The sequence below is a fragment of the Neocloeon triangulifer genome, unplaced genomic scaffold (assembly GCF_031216515.1).
Source record: "Neocloeon triangulifer isolate White Clay Creek 2 clone unplaced genomic scaffold, ASM3121651v1 ptg000017l, whole genome shotgun sequence".
Classification (NCBI taxonomy): Eukaryota; Metazoa; Arthropoda; class Insecta; order Ephemeroptera; family Baetidae; genus Neocloeon; species Neocloeon triangulifer.
This window is the reverse complement of record NW_026775559.1, coordinates 3,990,540-4,013,311: the sequence shown is the minus strand read 5'-3', so window position 1 is coordinate 4,013,311 and position 22,772 is coordinate 3,990,540. Positions and strand designations below refer to the sequence as shown.

Sequence of the window (22,772 nt, the reverse complement as noted above, 5' to 3'; positions counted from 1 at the left end):
AGGCTATTAAAATTGCTGCTCCGCGTTTGTCATGAATTGCGCGGTGGATTGTCGAGCAGTCGCGCTTGTCAACCAAATTTGTTTTGCACCCGTATGAGTGCTGTGCAGTGTCACTTTTTTCTTGGCAATAACTCTCTCAAATGCCGTGGTTACTTTTTTTTTGTTAAAAATCTCAAAACAAAATTTACACATCCATGTTAATTTTTTCCTTGAAAAGTTAGCTATTCATAAAAATCGATTCATATTATTTTAAATTTACACTTAAAAATAATTAAAGATACTGTTAAATTTTTAATAAAATAATCCGCGAGATCAGGTTAGACTTAGACTAACAAAGAAACTCCAAAAATCCTCTCCAATTAGAATGAAACTGGTTCAGGAGCATCAAACGACTTTGGCCGCCTCAAATCTGGGCAAACGCATGCATGCTTCTTGTAACAATTTCCAACTTTTTATGGGAACACTCTAGATAGTTGCATGTTAATCCATAACTATTAATTTTTGATGGATGATATACACGCGATTCAACAAATTGTGAGTCCTGGGACTTGCAATACTTTTTAGGTCCCACGTTATCAATTCAAAACAAATTTATTGGCTTTTTAAAAATCATCAAAAGCTATATATCCGTAGTGGTTTTTTTTTTGCTGAAAATTTTTTACATTATTTTATTTCAATTGATACATGCTTAAATTTACTCACCACGCTTCTAATTATCTTTTTATTTCAGGCGTTTTTGCTTGTTGTGTTTCTTTTCTCCTTTCACAATCGGAATTTTTGGTATTTTTTTCCGAGAAGAATAAATGATAAGAGAAACTCATACTTTAATATGTATTTATATTTTAACTGGTTCATTAAAATGAAGGCAATTATTGCTGGGCTCTTTGATATGTTTAACACCATTATAATTATATAATTGGCCATGGAGATTCACATGTTATATTTTTTTACGTCAATGTAAATCTGACAGGAGTCTCAATAGCTACAGACACTTAGAAATTTTTTAGAAGGTTAAACAAATCTTCATAATATGCAATTGAAATAAACTAATTATTATTTCAATATTGGAAAAATAAAATTATATATTAAATACTGTTAAAATAACACAAGCATTTCTTGCTATAAATTGTTAATTAAAGTAAATTTACTATAATATCTTTACCTAAAAAATCTCCAACTTTTTTAATACATTAAAGCAAAGCATTGTAACGAAAACTCCCTCAACGTGCACGCACTTTTAAATGCGGGCGTTACGGAAGTCTCATGTTTAAAAGCCACGGAAATAAAATTACCCTCTTGTACACATATCCATTTTCCATTTTCCTTCTCAACCGAGAAGCCTGTTGTTCCCTTCACCGCTCTCTTTTTTCTTTCTGGCGCTTTTTCAGCCAGAGAGAGGTGGCTGCTGTTGCCGCAAAAAGGACGGCCCGCATTTTTATTCATTGTTCTGACGGCGGCAGCAGGCGAAAAGCGAAGAAAGAAAGAGAGAAGGAAAGCAAGCAAGTATAAAGTCCGCCGAGAGAGCATCCCCACCTGCCCACCTCTACCTGACACAAATCCTCGAGTAATCCCATTCGCTCCCCATTATTAAAGCGGGAAAGGGAAACGCGTTTTGAGGAAGTTCGAATCGATGCAAGTATTCTTTTTTTACGGGTTTTCCGAGCGTCGTCGCCGAAAGGTCTGAGAAATAACAAGTGTGGCGCTGGCGTCGAGTTGGAGGCTCCACGCCGTCTGGCCAGCAGTTGGGCTCGATCCGCCCTTGCGCGAGGGCTGCCTTTGCCGGCGAGCCCTGTTCTTTTTTATACTCTCTCTTGCAGCAGCAGCACCAGACTGGCTCTCTCTCACGAAGATGCTTTTCATGACATGGACTCGTTAAGCACCTGCAGGTAGCTGAATAATTTATCCTCCCGCCCATCAAAACCCAACTGCACAAACCCAACTTGCTACTTTTCCATCATCCGCCGCTGTCACTCCATATCCGGTCGGTCCGGGGCTCTCCGTCTTTTTTTTCATAAATTTTTTTGCCGGCTTCCGAGGGTGGTTCCAAAATTGCGATAACGTGACGGATGTCATTTCCTCGTTTTGGGCCGGGGGAGTCATATTGGCCCGCGGCTAACACGCCGGCGCAAATTCGGACAATTGTCAAATCGACGCACATATTTTAAGCGACCTAATTTGACAGCGTCATGTGGTGTTCGCCGCGCATAGTTTCTCTCCTGCTGCCTTTCTCGGGGATTAATTCGCGAGTGCCGATATCGATTCACTCTCTCTGGTGTGTGTGTGTTCCGCCGCCGTTTTAATATGCATTATATAGATAGGCTTGCGCCGGATCAAGAGTGTTGTTTGCACAACGGAAATGAGAGAGTAGTGGATTAGTTTGTATTTCGTGAGTGCGAGAACTCGTTTCCGACCGACCACTTAATTGCATATTTTCTCACTCACTGCACTAATTCCAGGCTAATTTTTTGAGCCGGTTAGTATTACGAGTAGATTAAATGCCACGTCTCAAGTTATTACTCCTTGTTTATTCAAAGCCAATCTCACTTGCGTTTGTTCACTCTCTTTTTTAATCAGCTGCTTCACTCAAAAGTAAATTTAACTTTCACTTCTTGAAGGAGTATTGATTTTTTAAACCTCTGAAAGGAAACAGCTCTCGGCAAACTCTGTTCATTTTGGTGAGTTAAAAACGGATCGTAAATATTATTTTAAAAGAAATGCAGGTAGTATTTAAGTATATTAGAAAAATTAAACTATTAAACTTTAAAAACTAAGTGTAGGAAATAGGCAAGCCGATTATTAATGCTTATGGAAACCAAGCTCCTTTGAAAATAGCAAAATTAAAATAAAATAATTAAATGTATAAAGACATCATACAATTTTAGGAGCTAGCTTGCACAAGAAGAAACGAATCTACCCAACTTGCCGTCCCTGTACAATCCACATTATTTAACTATTTATATTCCTAGTTACCGGGAGTCTTCAAATGTTACCAAATGACAAATTTAAATTAGTGTGTTTGAGAATGTAGTTAATGGTAGAAAACTGCTCTCTCTTCTCTCGGAAAATGAGAGATTGTGCTTACAGTAGAGCGTGAGTAATGATTTATTAGATTTTTTCTTTAAGTTCAAAATACAAAGCTGCGGGAAGCCGGAGATTGCTTTTTTATTTACCGCTTAATAAAAAAAATAGCAACAACAAAAACAGAAGAGCAGAAACTTGTTTACGGTTAATTCCACATTGTATTTTTCACAATTTTTACCAAAAACAATATATTGTGTATTAAAGCTTACTTTATTCAAGACCTTCAATTTTATTCTGAATAAAATTTTCGAATTTTCATACCAGCCAATTTTGTAAAAACACAAAAACAATTATGGTTTGAAATAGTGATTCGATTAGTTTTGATTCTTTTCAATTCCCTCGATTCTTTTTCTGTAATAAATAGCTAGACTTTTTTTTAAATAAGCAGCATTAAAAATAGTAAAAGAACGTCCAATCTTATAACAACATTAAATTATAAAATCACAATTGAATTTTTTTGAGTAGCCATTTGTATCAAAATTATCTCAAACTGTGCAAAGATACAAAATCAATTTGAATTTTGCAATTATGGTGTAAATCAGATGTGATTCAAGTGAAATCGTTGAGCAAAAACTCTTTCCACATTCAGCTGAATTACAAAAGAGGATTTCGAACCGCGATTTCATCATCGCGCAGCTTTATTTTTTCAAAATGGAGAACGCCGAGTGAACAATGGAAGGAAATTCGCATTAACTGCATTACGGATGAAATTCGCACTCACCCTGTCCGTCTGTCTGTGTGAAAAGAGCTCCGGGATTAGAGCGAGCTAGGGCAGGCAGCCGCCAGTTGCGGTGATATCATTTTTGCACCTAAAGGTCAAAGTGCAGCGGCAGCAAGAATGCTTTCGCTCGCGGCGGCCGGTGCTCCAGCCAGCGGCAGCCGCAGAGCCATTGTGCGACGAATTTCGCTGATTTCCATCCGACGAGCGCCACCGGGGCGCGAAATGCAGCGCTGCCGGGCAAAATGAATGGTCGATGCTGATTTTACACCGTGCGCATAATAGGCTGGGTGTGCATTTCCAGCGCAAAATCTCTTAATAGGATTTATTTGACCCTCTCTCTGTGGAGCTCTCCGCCGGATTTGATAATGATACATACGCAGGCCCCGACCGCATGAAAGCAGCCCATATTTGTTTGTTGATAAATACCCGCCCCGCCAGTATAATGTGCGTGCGTGTTCTCCTGTGTAATTGCCGAATCTCGTTAAGCGCTCGGATGCTGCTTTTTGCTTCGTGTATCATAACCAAATCGGCCTTGCGAGTTGAGTGCGGTTTTCCCTCAGCGATCATTTACATTTTTTGTGGCACACTTTTTTTTACGGGAGCAAAAAGAGACAGTCACAGAGCGTGTTGAGCGTCAAATTCGCTTTCATGTTTCAACGTTAAAATATCATAATTGCATTTAATTTGATGTACTTTTAACGATATGCCTTATTAAGCAACCTAAAATTACATAAATATTTCAGATCAATAATTTTATTTCATTTCACATCACAATTTTACAAGGTTTAATTTTCCTTATTTTAAAGCCTTTTTAATATTATCTCAATGAAATGCTTCTTCTATTGAAATTTAAACATTATACCATAAAAATAACATGATAATATAATCAGTTACCGTTAGGTGTGCCATTAATTCCAGGCCACTAGATGCAGTAAAATAATAGCTCTCATATATATTTTCTGACATTTTTTTTGTGTGATGATACTCTTTATGCGTAAGATTTGAATTCAGCTCATCTTTGTACAGTGTACTGATTAATTGTGTACCAAAATAAATTGAAAGAATAACAATAATTGAAATTAGACTTTGCATTGACGGAATGTTAGCTGCAACTTCTTCCCAATCAATTTTGGAAATTGACAGTATATTTATTTTTTCAATAAACTTAACATTCAAAATAACATATTATTAAAACAGAGTTTGCAGCAGTTAGAAAATTTGTTGTAAAGAATATTCTATTTTAATAATTTTTATAAACAAATACAATTAAAGAATAAATATCATATAAATTTAAAAAATAATAAGAAATATTGTTATACCAATTTTTATTTTAATTTAAAATTTGTTATTTTTATAAAGTACTAATTTGGATAAATTTGGAAAAAGTTTGGGGTAGACGAAGGTAAATTTTGAGAGTACATGGAGTGTCCCCTTGCTTGTTTTCCTTATTTCTCAGAGTTGAGATGACGCGGAGAGGGCAGGGGGTCGACTTTTCTCAGGGTGCAGAAAGTTGGAAGTATCATCAAGGGATGTAATTCAAAATGAGAATGAAGTAAACTTATTTCAATATAGCCAAATGTTTGCAAATAGCAAGCAACTTGGTTTTTCTTGAAACTGTGGGAGAAAAATTTAATGGTATTTCTTTCATCACACCTAAAATTAAATGTTGTGAATGTACCAAAAATTCAATTGTTTCTGTCGCAAAAAATAAACATAACTAAAAATCCAGAACACAAGAAGTTTATGCATTATGACTTAAAAAAATTATGTAACACTCATGTTTTTTTTAAATTATGACAAAGAAATTAATTAAAAATATCACACATTTAATAATTTAACTATAAATTTACAAACCTAGGGTGATTTATTTTATTTTCAATTTCTTCTTAGCAAATTAAAAAATGACATTTGAAATATAGAAATCTCCATTAAATTTAGTGCCCTTGATAAACACCAATAGTTAATTTTACTTCATAAACTTTTTAAATCCCTGCTTATATTTTTTTGATTTATTTTACATGCTACAAAAAAAATGGTATTTTAACTCTTGATACAGAGCGAATTATTTTGCATTTCAGCCATGTCGGAGAGATTCAGTCGGCGCTCCATCGTGCTTGGTCGCAGAGGGTCTTCCTACACAGGTCTGCAAGGGCCGGCCACCCCTTCGCACTTCCCCTCGCACCTCATAAACGCAGAGCCATCAAAGGTCAGTTAGAATAAAGTAGTGTAGAGATAAACTTTGGCCTACTCGCACCGTACTGCTCACAATCTGCACTTTCACTAATATGTACAACACACGCGAAAAGCGTGCGAGCAGCAGGTGAAACACAAAAGCGCCTGGCAAAAGTCACGATTATTCTCGCTGAACAATTAGTTTTACGCTGGGCACGAAACTCGCCAGCTTTGTCGCCTCTGCTCTATGTATTTGGTTGGCAGGGTCGAGGATTGCAGCTTTGAGATAACGTTTGTGAGCAGATTAAATGATTATCTAGATTGTGAAACGGGATATTTCACAAGATTTTACAGCAGCAAATTAAAAAGAAAATCCTGCAGACCCATTTTCTATTTAAAACTTATTTGAGGTCTAAATAATATCTTTTTTTGGGCACATGAATAGTGGGGAAATTTTTAAATCAGAACAAAATCAACCATGTAAATATTTCAATCAGCTTTGCTATGAAATTTTAAAAGTTTATTTTGCACTCATATCTGATCTCTTCTTTAAGGTATTAATTAATTTTGTTTTGATAGTATATTAAAAATTGCTAGCCCAATATTTTGAAACAAATTGATTAAAATTTTCCTAGTGAAGATCTGAAAAAGTTAGATTTTGAAGATTGTTCCGGACATAATTAACCAAGTTTTAAAGTTTCTAAGTTTGCCTTAGATAATTCATAAAACAATATTGCAAAGATTTTTCCGGTAAAAAAAGTAGAAAACTAATAAATCTGTCAATTATTTGGGATTTCTTCTATACAGTGTTTACATCTATGAAAATTTTATTTTCGCAGAAAATTTCCAACCGCTTCAACCACTTATTTTCAAATGCAGCTTTTTTACAAATCGGACGTTATTCTTTTGAATTTTAATGGATGGATTAATTCAGTTCTAAATTTCTAAGTTTTGGCAAATGTAAAATAGAGTAAGAAAAGTATTTCAATTAATTAACTGACATATTAGCATAAAAACACATCTCCACAGTTAAGTGATTGCGCCTTTAAAACTCGACTACTGTACTCAAGCCCACGGTCACTGCTATACCCTTTCCGTCGAAATTTTGTACAAATTAAAAATTAATATTTGATATCGTTCGCGTGCCGTGCAGCGGCCGCTCAAAGAGCAACCAACGAAAGCTGCCCGACTCTTTCGCACACAAAAGGCGTGTGTTTATTCTGCGCGCATTCGTGCCATTAATAATGCACTTCATCATCAAGCGCACCAACAGCGGTCGTTTCTCTCCAGTCGGTCTGCGCCGTCCGTGCAGAGCCTTTGTTTACAGTGACAGCCGCTCTCAGCCGAAGAGGCCTCAGGAATTATCGTGGCTTTGCAACGAACGCATGTGCGCGCCCAATGGTCGGTCGCGCATAAAGCTGAGCTGTCGATTCAGCCCTTCGAATAATCCCGGCATGTGTGACAAAGAGCAATATTTCCCGACGCGATTTGCAAATCCGCGCGCACATTTCTCCGAGAGAGAGGAATTTTTTTTCCCAGCAGCTTGACGTCGTTTTATTCGCGCTAATTTATATTAATTTTTATAGCACTGGCGGGATGATGTGCTCCATTAATTAAAAACGTTGTAAGGGAATTCTCTCTCGGCGTGGTAACGGAGTGATGGGAATGTGGCGTGCGAAATCTCATGAATCATAATTAACTATTTAACCATTACAAACTTCAAGAAGGAGATTGGGACCATGAAGCGAATATCTGCGAGATAAAAAATTATATCATGGGATTTTTTCTGAAGTTTTAAGTTTTTTTGAAAAAGGGCAAAAAAAATTAGCGATTAATAGAAAAAATGCTGTAAAAGAATAACAATTTCATTTTAAAAAAAATGCACCATCAAAATGTAGAAAATGTTTGTTTTCTAGCTTTTTAATCAAAAATACTATTGAATGTATTGCACGTTGAAGTTAAAGTAAAGCGTTGTCTTTCCTCTTTCCATATGAATGTCAGCTTCTTCAAAATGGAAGAAACTTGAATATTTAAGAGCAAAATGAAACTTTTTGAGCAATCAAATTTATTTCTCAAATTTGGACCAAAAATTCGCAATATTATACTTTTATTTCGACAAGTAAATGTAAAATGGATAGATTTGTTATGAAATAATAATCGCTTCAAGCTACCTCACATGCTTTAGTGATTGCAATCTTAGCGGCCTATAATTTTAGTTTATGGGCTGATCGTCAAAACTTTTTTTAGATAATATGAGGCCGCTCTTGGTACTTCCAAAGAAATTAACATTTTTTTTTCATAGAAAATAAAACTTGAATATATTAAAATTATAACTTCAGTCTATTTAGGCTATTCAATAGACTATATAAGGCCTAATAAGGCTTATTATATTTTTTAAAGTAAAAAGGCTTAATCAATTTCTGTAGTTATATTATTATTATTATTTATTCTTCTCGGTCGATACAAAAAATTTTAAATTGGAAAAAAGAGAAGAAAGGGTTTATGCTATTTAAGGTCGATTAAAAGAAAATTGAAAAAGCAATAATATCGTTGTAATTTCAGCAGGTAATTAAAAAAAACACACACATTTAATTTTTATACATATCAATTATGAACAATATTCAATAGTCGCATATTTTGAAAAAAAATTTAGATGACAATTTTTTAAGGTCTACTTGGTCTAGAAATTTCAAATTCTGTGGGTCTACAGAGTGAAAATGCTAGTCCAGACAGACCTCAATTTATAACAGACTAATTTTAATTTTCAATAATTTTTTTAAATTTTCCGACTACTGCTATCTGCGGTCTAATAATTTTAGCTTCCAGACCTAAGTTTGACCCGCCGAGGTTTTCGGTAGTCGCATATTTTGAAAAAAAATTTAGATGACAATTTTTTAAGGTCTACTTGGTCTAGAAATTTCAAATTCTGTGGGTCTACAGAGTGAAAATGCTAGTCCAGACAGACCTCAATTTATAACAGACTAATTTTAATTTTCAATAATTTTTTTAAATTTTCCGACTACTGCTATCTGCGGTCTAATAATTTTAGCTTCCAGACCTAAGTTTGACCCGCCGAGGTTTTCGGTAGTCGCATATTTTGAAAAAAAATTTAGATGACAATTTTTTAAGGTCTACTTGGTCTAGAAATTTCAAATTCTGTGGGTCTACAGTGTGAAAATGCTAGTCCAGACAGACCTCAATTTATAACAGACTAATTTTAATTTTCAATATTTTTTTTAAATTTTCCGACTACTGCTATCTGCGGTCTAATAATTTTAGCTTCCAGACCTAAGTTTGACCCGCCGAGGTTTTCGGTAGTCGCATATTTTGAAAAAAAATTTAGATGACAATTTTTTATGGTCTACTTGGTCTAGAAATTTCAAATTCTGTAGGTCTGAAGAGTGAAAATACTAGACCAGGCAGACCTCAATTTATAACAAACTAATTTTCATTTTCAATAATTTTTAAATTTTCTGACTACTGCTATCTGCGGTCTATAAATTTTAGCTTCCAACCCTAAGTTAGACCCGGGGCGCCGAGTATTTAGTTATTCTTCCTTTTTAAAATGCATTTTGATGGTCCCACGAAATATTCCCAATCTTTTTCAACGACACCTATCCAGTTACAAAATTTCCTTGGATGGGATATAATTACACATTTTCACGGCACGCATTAAACTTGTGAAGTATCACTTGGTTGGGAAATCTGTCTCGCAGCATAAAAGCAGCAGGAAGACAGACATTCCTCGCGAATAATCGTATAACACCCCCAAAACACCCCTCTGGCATGGCAGCTATAGCACCCCATCTGTCCTCGGAGCGCGAAATTAGCCCCGCACATAACGTAAAGTTGAAAGGTAACAGCCGCTCGTCAAATTCCGGCCCATACATATGCGCATTAAAAGCCAACGTGTGCGCACACAAAACTCTTCCGCCCCGGCCAAATAACACAAGAGAAGCACCGCCCGCGCTTTTAACGAGCCCCTATGCCAGACCCGCAAATTAAAACGAGCCATAACTCGGCCACTTTGAACCACAAATGAAGGGTTGCAAAGTTTCCGTTGTATTATTATCATTGCCAAAGTATAGGGTGAGCGCAGGGGTAGAGTTTTTGATGAGCGTCATTCTTGTCACTCTTTGCTAACTCGTTAGGCAAAAAACATTACGAGATGAGATTAAATTTTGTCACTTGCTCTCCAAGATAAGGTTGAATTCAGAATTTAAAAAAATCCAAAGTAGTAAATCCAATCAAATTTGATAAAAACACAATCACAGATTTATGATTAAATGAATAGTTTTTTTCATGAGAGGTAAGCTATGTACTTATATAATCAATAAATGAAAAAAATCCGAGAGATCAGATTAATCTAATTAAGAAACTTCCTAACCTAAAACCCTTTCCAATTAGAATGAAACTGGTTCAGCACTTTGGACGCCTCAAATCTGGGCAAAAGTATGCATGTCTCTTGTTATATTTTCCATCTTTTGATGGGGACACTAAGTAACTTGTTTTAAGTTACGTGTTCAATTCAGTACAAATTTATTGGCTTTCTAAAAATTATCAAATGGTTTTATCTGTAATGGATTATTTTCTTTGCTGCTAATATGTTTGCATTATTCTATATTAATTGAACAAAGTAGCACCTATTCCTTCTCTTTGACAAATAGGCCCATGCTTATATTTACTCACCGCTGCGGCTATAATTATCTTTTCGTGTCGGGCGTTTTAGCCCATATTTGCTAGTGACGGTACCCTTCCCTTTCTAATTTTACAATGAAATATATTTTGTATTTTACCGGGAAGAATAAATCGGAGAGGAATTGTTTTCTTTTTTAGTTTTGATTTATATTAAAATGTTTTAATCTGATACAGGGAAATTCGTTGATATCTGGAGACTACTGGGTACTTATCACCAATTATACAGTAGTTAGTGTTGGAGTTCCACACATTAAATTCTTTATGTTACATAAATCTGACAAGAGCTTCAATAGCTATTAATATTTATAAAAATACATTTAAAGAAGTAAAAAAAATTGTATATAAGGTTTTAATAAGCTAATTAATATATAATATAAAATTTAAATAAATGAAATGCCAGATATGTTTTTAAAAGTATTATTTATTTCTTGATAATATAATATATAGTTAGTTAAAATTATTTTACAGAAAAATGAGATTATAATTTGTCGCTTGCTCTCCAAGACATGATTGAATTGGTAATTTAAAAGTCCTAAGCAATAAATTCAATGAAATGTATTAATTCTTTTTCTTATTAACGAGGAATTCTATATTCTAAAAATAATAGGGAGCTCACTTTTGGTGTAGGTCGAAACATAAATCAAAATTTACAAAAGAGTTTTTGATTCATTGTTTGAATATAAGGACAAGTTTGCTTTTCCTTGATAGGTTTTTTTTAGTTATTTAATTTTCCATTTTTCCTCTTTATTTGTATAGGACAAAAATCATTTTAACGTTGAATGTTGAAATTCACAATCAAGAATTATAAAAATGCATTAGATTGAGCCATAATAAAAAGTTCCGCGCTTAGGGAAGTGCGAGAGACTTGAAATGTTCATTAAGTAGCTACTAATGAATACTTATGCATATTTCAAGTCAGTCCCTTTTAAGCGCGAATCATTTTATGGCTCATTATTTTTTTTTCTATTCGCAAGCTAATGCGTAAGATTATTTAAGATGTTTTTGATTAAATAAGAATTTGAACGCAAAAGCGATATTTTTTCTGCTCATTTCATACCTCCGAAAAACGATACTGAAAATGTAGAAATAAAGATTGCTGATATTCTGCTACAGAACATTTTGCGAGAGGTCAAACTTTAATTTTGCCAATGCCCAATAAAATGCAAACATGAAATGGTGAATACAATACAAATTTCAAGCATTTATGCCGGGAATTTAAATTGAAGACTGGAAATCTCATCCCACGTTACTTGTTAGCATAAACATGAGCCTTTCGTTCAATTTTGGCGGCGGCACGCGGCTTAAAGTAGGCTTTGTCAGTGGAGCATCAAACGTGCGCCTAAAAGGAGATTAAAACACCCTCAACTTTAGTACACATAAACACGGGGGCTAATTTCGGGGCGCACGCGTCGCTCGGTGTGAATTAGAAAGTGTCAGGCCGGGCGCGCGCCACGGCGATGCTTAGCCTTAGTCGCTCGCGTGATCTCACCTGAAGAAGAAGCAGGGCAGGTGCTGCCCGCTCGGCTCACTCGGCTGCCGCCAGCACTCGCCGGCCCCATGTCGACCGCGGGTCACGACTCGGCCGCCGCTGCTGCAGACCACCAAACGCCCGTCAAGGCGCACGCGGTATGCCAAAAGCACGTTCCTCACTTATTGCTCTCGACTTTTTTGGTCCAATTCCGTAATGGCCTTTATTGGGCACAGCATGACACTTTCTCACCCGTTTCTCACTATTTTCGCCTAAGAAAATTTATATAAATATATCAATTTACAACTTATTATTAGTTACTTTGAAATTTAAATATATAATTAATTTAATAATAATTTAGCAATTTAAATCCAGTTTAATCATTTATTTTTATTTATATTAGTAAATATTATATTATGGTTATATTTTTTACTTTTGAAAAGGATAAGAAGTCAAATCAATGTTTTTAATATTTTTTCCTTTCAATTTGTTTTAGAAAATAATTTGTACTTCCAATGAGTACTAGTTCAGTTCTAAAAAACTAATTTGATATAGGATCCCATTTATTTTAACATTACTAATCTTAATCTATATGTATTAAAATAAAATTTATATAAAATAAATATAATTATTTTAAATAAATCACCGTTGCACATTATTAAAATTTTTGCTTTTAAATTCATGAACGGCCATTCTGAACATCTTCTGTGCCTATTTAGACAAACGAGCAGCAAGAATAAAATAACATAATTTAATTTTGTATTTGAATAGACCTCAGCAAAGCCAAATTGTTCATCTGTCTTGGTTCTTCGATAGTTTTTAAGACGACTTAACCAAAAGAAAAGACGTTTTCGGTTGATACATTATTTAAAAATGGAGTTTTTTTTAAAAAAAAAAAAAAAAAAAAGGTTCTTTTAATATGTTGGTTTTGTCGCTTCTAGACGTTTATTTAGGCATAGACATAGTATCACTCCATCGTTCTCTCATTTTCAATCATAGCAAGGCAAAAATATTTACTATTCAAAGTAACAAAGAAATTAAGAGAAAAATTCTTGTAAATTTTCAAAGTTTTATCTATATTTTAACTCGAAATTTTTGTTTTTAAAACATTATTGAAAAATTTGCTTAATGTTAAATTACATACTTACAACCTGGTTTAAAGTGGTTAAAAAAATTAACATAAAATCGCTTAGCTTGAATTCAAGCCGTCATCGAACTTGAATAAAATTAGTGGGAGCGCCAACAGGTGACCAAAAGTGATCTACCTGAATTGTTTTCACAAATTTTGGAAAATAAGCAATGTATAATTCTTACGCTCTTGGACAAATTCAGTTTTTATCAAATACCACTAATTTTAAGAATCAAATTCGAGTTTCAAAAGTCCCATGTAAAGTTTTTCCAAACAAATAAATGTTTTTTTTAAAGGTTTGGTGAGTCGTTTTTTATTTCAATGCATGTTATATATTTGTTCCAAAACCTTTTAAAGTACTGATTTTTCCATTAAATACATTCAATCTAGTCATGTAGGAAGTTTAAAGGTCACATTGGGAGAGAATTGGCATTCAGCTCAAGTAAATAACTGACTAAAACTCATACATAGGCCATAGGCCCAATTTGAAAGCAAAAGTTTTTCCAAAGCCTACTCGCCGAGCAGCAGCCGCGTTAAAGGAGAAAATATTATAAAATAGTCAAAATTTGCAAAGAAAGGATTTTTTTAAGAAAATAAAAAAAATTTAATTTGTACTATTTTTAAACAACCAGAATTTTTCCATGCAATTTTCTGGAGCAGCCGTGAGCCGCGTCGAATGTGCTCATCAAAATACATAATATTCGTTTTCCTTGCACTCAAAAGCCAACCGTACATGTATTTACTTTAAACTTGTTCTGCTTTTCTGTGTGCAAGTAAAAAGCTGGCAAAACATGGAAAGTTTTCCAAGGGACGAGTAACAGCAGCCGAGTTTGCAAGTGAAATCCCTGCAGAGATGGACGACCTATCTATCCAACTACAGTCGGTCTCCTACTTTTATGCAAAACGTGTCTCTCTGTGTTTAGCCGAATTATGCAGCAAGTGTGGCACATCTGCTCAACAAGCTGCACTCTACTTTCTTGCCTTGCTTGACCGGCCTTTCCTTTCCTCCCACGTGTGAAGCTGCAGAAATAATATTTGCTCATCAGCAAACTGAAAATCAATTCCGTCACCCACGGAGCGCTTGATTAAGGAGTAGGACGAAAGTTTATCGCTGTGCAGCTTTTCCGCTCCCCCATATTGCTGGGCAGAGGGTGTGTTTGCCCACCGCGGGGCTCACGTCAATCAAACGCTGCACGCCCTCCGACGCCTGAGTTCCGGTCGTTTGTTGTGTTTTCCCGACAAATTTGTGTAATTTCGCGTGAATAAAAACTCGGAAACCGGCCATCTAGAAACCATCGATCTTTGTTTCGTGCAGGACAGCGTTTCATAGCTGATCAGGTTTCCAGCGTTTTAATATTGATTTGTGGTTTTGTGAGGTAGAGTTCATTTGTTAGATTTTTCATCTAATTTTTCTATAGATTTCTATAGAAAACCAGTAAAAACATTACAAAACCGTAGAATATTTTCTAAATGACGATAAAACCTGTTCTGGTGAGAAGAATAAGTACTATTTTGATGCATGCACCTTAAAAATATGAAAAAAAAAAATATATATATATATATATATATATATATATATATATATATATATATATATATATTGATGAAAATTAATTAATAAAAAATGAAACTCCTATTTCATATTAAAATTTTAGCATCTGGAGGATAAATTTTAAGGAATGAATACATACTAATACTAATTGTAAATAAAAAAATTTTGCAATACTTTTATCGTTTATTTTGGACTGTTTTATTTTGTCTTCGTTATTTTACTCACATAGATTTCAAAATTAATTTTTGTATTCAAGAGAGGAAGTTTTCCTCATATGTGTAATGTTAGCCTCCTTAGAGCTGATTCAAGGATTGCCCTTATTTTGATTTACATTCACCTAAAATATGCATAAAAAAACTAACAAGTACATATTATAAACAATGATTTTTGCATTTGATGCCTCTCTGGCACGAGATTTCTGTGTATCAAAACGTTTGTTTTTTAGATAAATTACCTATGATTGCAATTTCCCACGGTCAAAGTCAAGACACAGTCTTCAGAATTCATTTTTTTTTTTGTACCAAGCTGTCAAAAACACGACGGATGCATCTCTTTCATATATGTACAAAGTTTTGCGTTTGACTTGATGTAGCCTGCAGATAAAAACGTCATTAACGATCAAAATCACGGCGGCAGAAACGTTTAGTTTCACAATCAGGGGTGTTGTGAGAGCGTTGATATATTACTGTATAATACTTGAGACTGCGTTGCGTTTTGACAGTATTGAACACGCAAAAGGAAATTAATAGTAGTTCAAATTAAATATTTCCAGGGCACATCAAAGTTTCCACCGTCTTTTTTTTTAAAGATTTATTGAGAGATGAACAAAAATACATCATGAAATATACATCCAGATGTATAAATTCTGGATTTATTACCAATAAATTAAATATTTGTAGTTCCCTTTGAAAATTGATTAATTGAGACTAAAATTAAATTATATTTAGTGCCAAACTGCAGTAAGCAAAATGCAATAGAAATAAAATAAGTACTTGGTAGGATATGTAATTAGAAATGGGAGATAGGATAAAAGTCTGACAAATTGTGATGCATATAATGAATATTTCCTATATTTGGCTTTTGCTCTACTTAAAGCCGGCAGAGTTATCAAAAAAGCGGTAAACCCATAGCCTTGACTGTTGCGTTAATCCTTAATCCTCCCTCAGATCTCACAAATATTGATATATAAGCATGAGTTTAATGCATCATCATTCATAATTGAGGCGCCTCATTTTTTCCGAGAAGCAATTATCAAGACAAGTATTAATTTTATTAAATATTAAATTTTTAATTACAAATTTTATTTTGAATAAATCCCACAAATTGAATTATAATTTCTTGAGACATATTAATATGTCTCATGAACATATTACAAAATGCCCATCTTTATATTTTAAAGCAATTTCATTTTTATTAAGGAGGTCGGGACAGTCCATTTGGAAAACTTCATATCATGCCATTTGATTAATTAGCACATTAGGTTTCCAATTGCATATTTTTCACTGTTATAATTTTTTATTTATTTTATAATAAAATTCATTTCATCGATCAGGGAGGTTTTGGTGGTTTAAATAAAGTGGTGCATTTTAAATAAGGCTGAAAATTCCCAAAATACATCATTTTTACGGTCGCAAGACAGAAAAAATTGTGCCAGGCGCTCGTAAATTAATTAATTATCTTCCAAAGCCGGGCGCGTTAATAAAGAAGGCATTCGCGTCGTTTGCAGAGCTCACATCGTAAATACCCAGTGCGCGCTGGCTTGTCTGCAATAATAATTATAAGGCCGGCGGCGTGTTAGTTGAGAGATTATGCAAATAAAGATGGGAAATGCACACTCGCTCGCTATGTGTGTTTGTTTTAGCCGTTGGATTTTATGTGAAAGGCGGCGGGGCCCCTTGACAATCGAATTTGTTTGCGGAACGGATCCATTCGGCGAATGACCCTCGCTCGAGTGGGCGGTCGCGCTAACCACAGAGGTGTCGTACCTCTGCTAATTAACCAAGGAAAAATAACGTGCAGATGAATGAGGACTCCCGCAGTTGTTTTTCCTTCCTCTCTCTCTCTGGCCACATTTGGCCCAAGGTAAATGAGAGAGAGAGAGATCCGTGCAAGGGAGGAAAAACTTGGAAGGCACTTGACTTTTCCTCCTTGTGCTCCTCTTGTCGTGCGCTTTGCTGTGTGTCTCTCTCTTACTCTCGAGAGAAAGACAGGCGTAGTTAACAAACAAACGACACGGCGGCGTTTCTCATTATTCCAAGTTGGCACTTCTTCTTCGCTGTCATGTCGAATGTGAGTCGCAGGTGCGAAACAAACTTCAAACGGAGCCAATCGCGTTCACGACTTTTCCGCCTCGCAGCAGATCCTTATCAATTTTCTTCCGGTTGTGCTGAGAAATTGATGTACTGATACAGAAGTTTGAAAGAAGTAAAATATAAATAAATTTGGTTACCAAACACAAAGTGACAACAATTTTTTCTTTTGAATTGATAGTGAACAAAATCAATAACTTCATGAATAGGAGCAACGCCGCGTCATCTGAGACAGGGCTTGCTTAACAAGACAATATTAATTGAATTTAATTTTTCTTGTGTGTTTCTCTTTTTCAATGATGCAGTTTAATTTTTTTTCCTGATGTAGAAAAGCAAATAATGTTTTTAAATGCAAATAAAATATATAAAAAAACTACAAGATAGAAGATGTGTCTCGAATATTTATGTAATATTATTTAGTTTGTGTTTAATCAAGTTTTAAATGTTTTCGCCATATTAATGCATTTGTAGAGATCTTTAGCTTTAAACTTCGCAAGAATTATTTTTATTTGATTCAAAACAATCGAGATCACCTTTTACTGCAATGCAAATCGCAAAATTGAATTTGCCATTCGAGAGCAGTGCCTCTACGTTCTGTCTTAACTTTTGTGTGAGAGGGTGTCTCTTGAATAAGTAATAAAGTGCTTTGAGAGTCTTTCAACTTTAATTAACACGCGAGCGTCGGCGTTGGGCTGCGCTCCGGATGCGAGAGATGGAGACTCACGAGGAGTAACTTGCATTTTCTAAAATGTAGATGAGCTGATTAAAAATTAAACTCTCGCGCCGCGACACGCCTAAAGCGACTTTGCAGAAATTAGCAGACACCCCTGAAGCGAGTGACGAGGGTTGAATGCTGCAAAAATGGGGTTGGGGAGAATCGTTATCCAACCCTGTAAGCAATTGACGTCATGCGAATTCCTCAGATTTGCCACTGACATAATTTGAGGTCTTATAAAAATTTTAGCCTGCAAGCGAAAGTGTTAAATATAAATCATAATTGTTGTGTTAATTTATCTATTATTTAATGTAATCATTTGGCATGCAAAATACGTTTCGCATAAATATTTTTACTTTATTAACTGAATTAAATGCAGATAAAATAAATAATTATTATTTTTTAATATTCCATGTTACTTCTAATAAAAATTTATTAAATATAATATTTTTTAATTAATATATTTATTGAGCAGGCAAATTAATTGCAAAAAAATAATGCATTTAACATTAAATTCTTTGGGAAACATGAAATAAATAGCTAAAAATAAAAACTGAAATACATTTTCTCAACTGGTAGACGTTATTATCCACCTATTTCACATGATAAATAGTATTTTGCTATTGCTTTTTCAATACCATTTTTATTATCCTTTTAGTATCCTTACATTACATGCAGATATTTAATATTGAAAACTGGAGAAGCAACGTTACATGGGTTGCTGAATAAAAGAATTGATTTTAACAGATGTTGCTTCCATATTTCCGTACTGGTCAGTTTAGATCTGGTTTAGATAAGGACAAATCAATTACTTTTCAGTGTATTCGAACGCTTAGATGACTGCTCCTGATAATTTCAAATTAAAAAGATAACGTGGATTTTAAACCAAATTATATTTTATTAGATATTCCTAAATGTAAAAATTTATTTTAATTTTTGACCCAAAATGATAATTTTGAGTTAGAATTATTTGTAAAACAAACCCATATTTCCAATATTCAATTTTATTAAAAACACATTTTGGTAGCAAAAATTACCAAATTATGCAATATTTGGTGACAAATCTGAGAACAATTGCAGCACTCAGCAGCACTAAAAATTTCTTTTTTTTTTAACAATTTGTAAATAGAAAATAAATCTTGTCATACATTTGGATTCCAAATATCTACATTGTGTCAGCATCATTTTTAAACTTAAAAAGAAAAAGAAAACAAGTAATATATGTGGGTCAAGTTTTGAAACTCGTTTCACGCGTCTCAGCGTTTTCAATGAAAATGCTTTTCATTCAATCTCCATCGCCGCAATATCTGTTGAACGAAAAGGGAGGATCATCTGCGGCGAATTTCTCTCATTTCGTCGCTGGGAAAACGCGATCCGAAGTTTACTCTGCGACGAGCAAACGAGGATTTGACAGCGGAAATACATACATCTTTTCAAGAAGAGAGAGAGAGAGGGAGACGCTGCTAATATTTCGGGCCAATATGGCAGATCGTGCAGCGGGTGCGCCAGAAGGGCTGAGAGAGCATCAAAGAATTCTTCAAATATTTGCTTGATTTGCATGTCGTTTGGAGAGGAAAGCGTGCGAATAAAGTGACGAACGAGAGGCAAAAGAAAAAAGAAAGTCTGCGTCGCGTTTTTGATTGAATTCAAATATTTCTGTATGGAGATAAAACATACGTACCTGCAACTGTGAGGGTGAATAAGCATGAGGACGATCGAGGGTGGCAGCCACCCTCAGGGGCTACTCCGACCAAAATATCCCGGCTGCGACCTACATTTTTTCCGAAGTCGAGAGATGCGCTGCCTCGTCTCTGCCCTGAAGGCGCTTTTTTTCTTCTCTATCCATGTCACGCAGAAGGCTGGAGGCGATTTTTTTTCTTGCAGGAAAAATGAAGAGCTTGCCATTTTTCTTGTATTGCACTCACAAAGTTTTCATACATTTTCCCGTCGACTATTTTTAATTCTGAGGAGGAGCATGGCAGAAATCGATTGCAGCCGACGGTGCATGTTAACAATATGCATACATCAGTGAGGAAAGCTGACGAGAATTTATTTAAAACTACTCGCCAGCTGTATTTTTTATTTTTTTGTGAATTTCAATTCCCTGTTGCTTTTAGTGGTGGAGTGAATCAATATTGCGGGTTTTATGCGAGAGTTAGTGCTTTATTATCAACGCCACCACCGCCACGTTATGTACAATATTTGGTGCACGCGTACACAACAGAGCACAATTAGGCAAGCGTAGTAGTGTGGTGTCCTTTTTTCGTTTCAGATGTTGATGAGAGATTGAGCCCCGGGGGGAAATAAATACGTAGCAGCAATTACCGTTCGTGTGAATGTCACCGGACGTTGAATTGCCGAGACTAAATTTTGCAGACTGGATTTGTAACTGGAATAAGGCCTAATTGGAAATTCACAAACACGAGTACAATTTTGATATCGTGCTTTTTATATAAAACTATAAGTTCTTGTTTACTTCCATCCTGACTAAAAGCCCCATTGTCTATTTCATGTTGTATGGTTGCTAAGTAGGTTTATTGCGGTTTATTGATAAACAACAAAGTGATTTTTAGCTCGGATAAAATTTCCAGAAATATTCAAAGATTCTTGTATTAAAGAAATTATACTAAATGGGAAGACTTAAAAAATGATGAATAAAATTTATGCGATTTCTTTTCTCTCAATATTTGTAGTTTTTCATTCATGTCTTATTAATATTTGGATGATTTATCTTGATTTGGGCAGGGATTGCCTTGTGGTACACCAATTTATTTAGATTGCCAGTTTTAAATTTTGCACGGTTGATCATTTAAACAGCTTACCTACACCCTTCACCCTATTTTTAGTAAATCTATGCACTACACAAGCAACCCAGACCTCAGGAAAAGAGAATTAACATTAAAGCTATTTTAAAAAACATGATTTATAATAAAATCAATGAATTTTGAATTTTAGATGGTGCAGAAAAAGAATCATAATATACTTTTTATAGGAAAATTATCAGTCAAAGACAAAATGTTTATTTTTCTACTTGTATCCATTTTGAACAAATCTTGTATAAATTTTTTTAAACTTTTTTTATAAAATAATTTTCCAATAATTCAGAATCTATACTTGATATTAAAAAAAAAATCAGCAAAAAAATTGTCAGTGTGAAGCTTCTACAACACGAAACAGGCTCCATTCTCGTTCTGTTAATTTTTGCTGGGTGGGAAAGGTATTTTTATTTCTCATGACGTTTGGTCACAGATTGTGACCGAATCTGGTAAGTTCAATTGTTTTACTATAAAACTTTTGTTTTATACAGGTATAAAACGATTTTCAACAACTATAAAGCCTGTTTTTTTTTTACACAAGTCAAATTTTTTTATGTTCATAATTTGTATCTGACGAGGGTGTCTTATTAAAGATAAATCTACGCAAATACCACTAAAGTCGTCAGATAATTTCTTTACAAATCAAACTTGATAAAGAAAAAGTCATTTTCGTTCAGGAATTTTTTTACCTCTGAGGAAAGAAATAAACCCTAATACTACTTATCATCTCCGAGCGAGGGGGGAAATTTTTCCGAACGCCTATGAAGGTGAAACATAAAAGCGGGCAGCCACTGTTTGGATGTTATCTCGCACGGTTGCCCCTCGCCTCTCTATGGTATGGCTAGCGCACTCACGCGAAGATAAAAATTTAACAAGGCAGCACGTCGTAAAAGTGTCTTTTGTGTGTCGCGTCTCATTTTTTCCATTGGAGTCATGTAGTATGTTGATTATTGACGAACCTGGCTATTTCCTCTGTTGCAGCTAATTGCCGAGATCAACACTCAAGTGGCCACGTTTCGCGACTTGCTCATCCACATAGGCCACCACACCAAGGACGGGCCCGAGATGAGGGAGCGCATCCGAAAATTGCGCCGACAGTGCGTGGAGGCCTTCAAGCACTCGGTCACGGTCATTCTGCCGCAAATACGAAGGTAACTTCAGGATTTTTTCCATCAGTGGTGAAATCTTCAAAATCTGTTATATCAGACGTAAATGAAAAATTTTCAAAATTGTCGCTTGCAGCAATCACTTTAAATTTTGTTATTGACGAGCATTTTACAATATTCAATCAGTCCAGAAATTAAGTTTTTTACAAAATGTTCGACTAAAGCGTAAAAAAATCTTCTTCAGGAGACGTTTAATTTGAAAATTTTGCGTGTCAGGATTGAATTTTTTAATTTCTGTTTAGGTCTGCCTGGACTGAGTGAATTTTCTTGTTAGACGTCGCAGACCTAAAAATCAATATCAAAATTCAGACCACGGCATTCAATTTTAGTAAATAGATCGACTTTTAATGAAGATTTTCTTCATCAGTGGTGAAATCTCCAAAATCTGTTATCAGACGTAAATGAAAAATTTTCAAAATTGTCGCTTGCAGCAATCACTTTAAATTTTGTTATTGACGAGCATTTTACAATATTCAATCAGTCCAGAAATTCAGTTTTTTACAAAATGTTCGACTAAAGCGTAAAAAAATCTTCTTCAGGAGACGTTTAATTTGAAAATTTTGCGTGTCAGGATCGAATTTTTTAATTTCTGTTTAGGTCTGCCTGGACTGAGAGAATTTTCTTGTTAGACGTCGCAGACCTAAAAATCAATTTCAAAATTCAGACCACGGCATTCAATTTTAGTAAAAAGATCGACTTTTAATGAAGATTTTCTTCATCAGTGGTGAAATCTTCAAAATCTGTTATCAGACGTAAATGAAAAATTTTCAAAATTGTCGCTTGCAGCAATCACTTTAAATTTTGTTATTGACGAGCATTTTACAATATTCAATCAGTCCAGAAATTCAGTTTTTTACAAAATGTTCGACTAAAGCGTAAAAAAATCTTCTTCAGGAGACGTTTAATTTGAAAATTTTGCGTGTCAGGATCGAATTTTTTAATTTC

General features: G+C 34.7%; 1 protein-coding gene across 2 annotated transcripts in view; it reads left to right on the top strand.

Annotated features, from left to right (window-relative positions):
- Positions 1-1,749: 1,749 nt before the first annotated feature.
- The window catches only part of LOC132203053 (uncharacterized), a 31,257-nt gene continuing 10,234 nt past the window's right edge, over positions 1,750-22,772 (top strand). Inside the window, exons 1-3 of one of the 2 annotated variants that reach the window (XM_059630497.1) lie at positions 1,750-1,886; positions 5,881-6,008; positions 21,643-21,812. In XM_059630497.1, the coding sequence (XP_059486480.1) occupies positions 5,883-6,008; positions 21,643-21,812 (296 nt within the window). In that variant the 5' untranslated portion in view covers positions 1,750-1,886; positions 5,881-5,882. Of the gene's footprint in view, positions 1,887-5,880; positions 6,009-12,161; positions 12,299-21,642; positions 21,813-22,772 lie in introns of those variants that run through there. The other variant, XM_059630498.1, reaches the window with a different exon arrangement.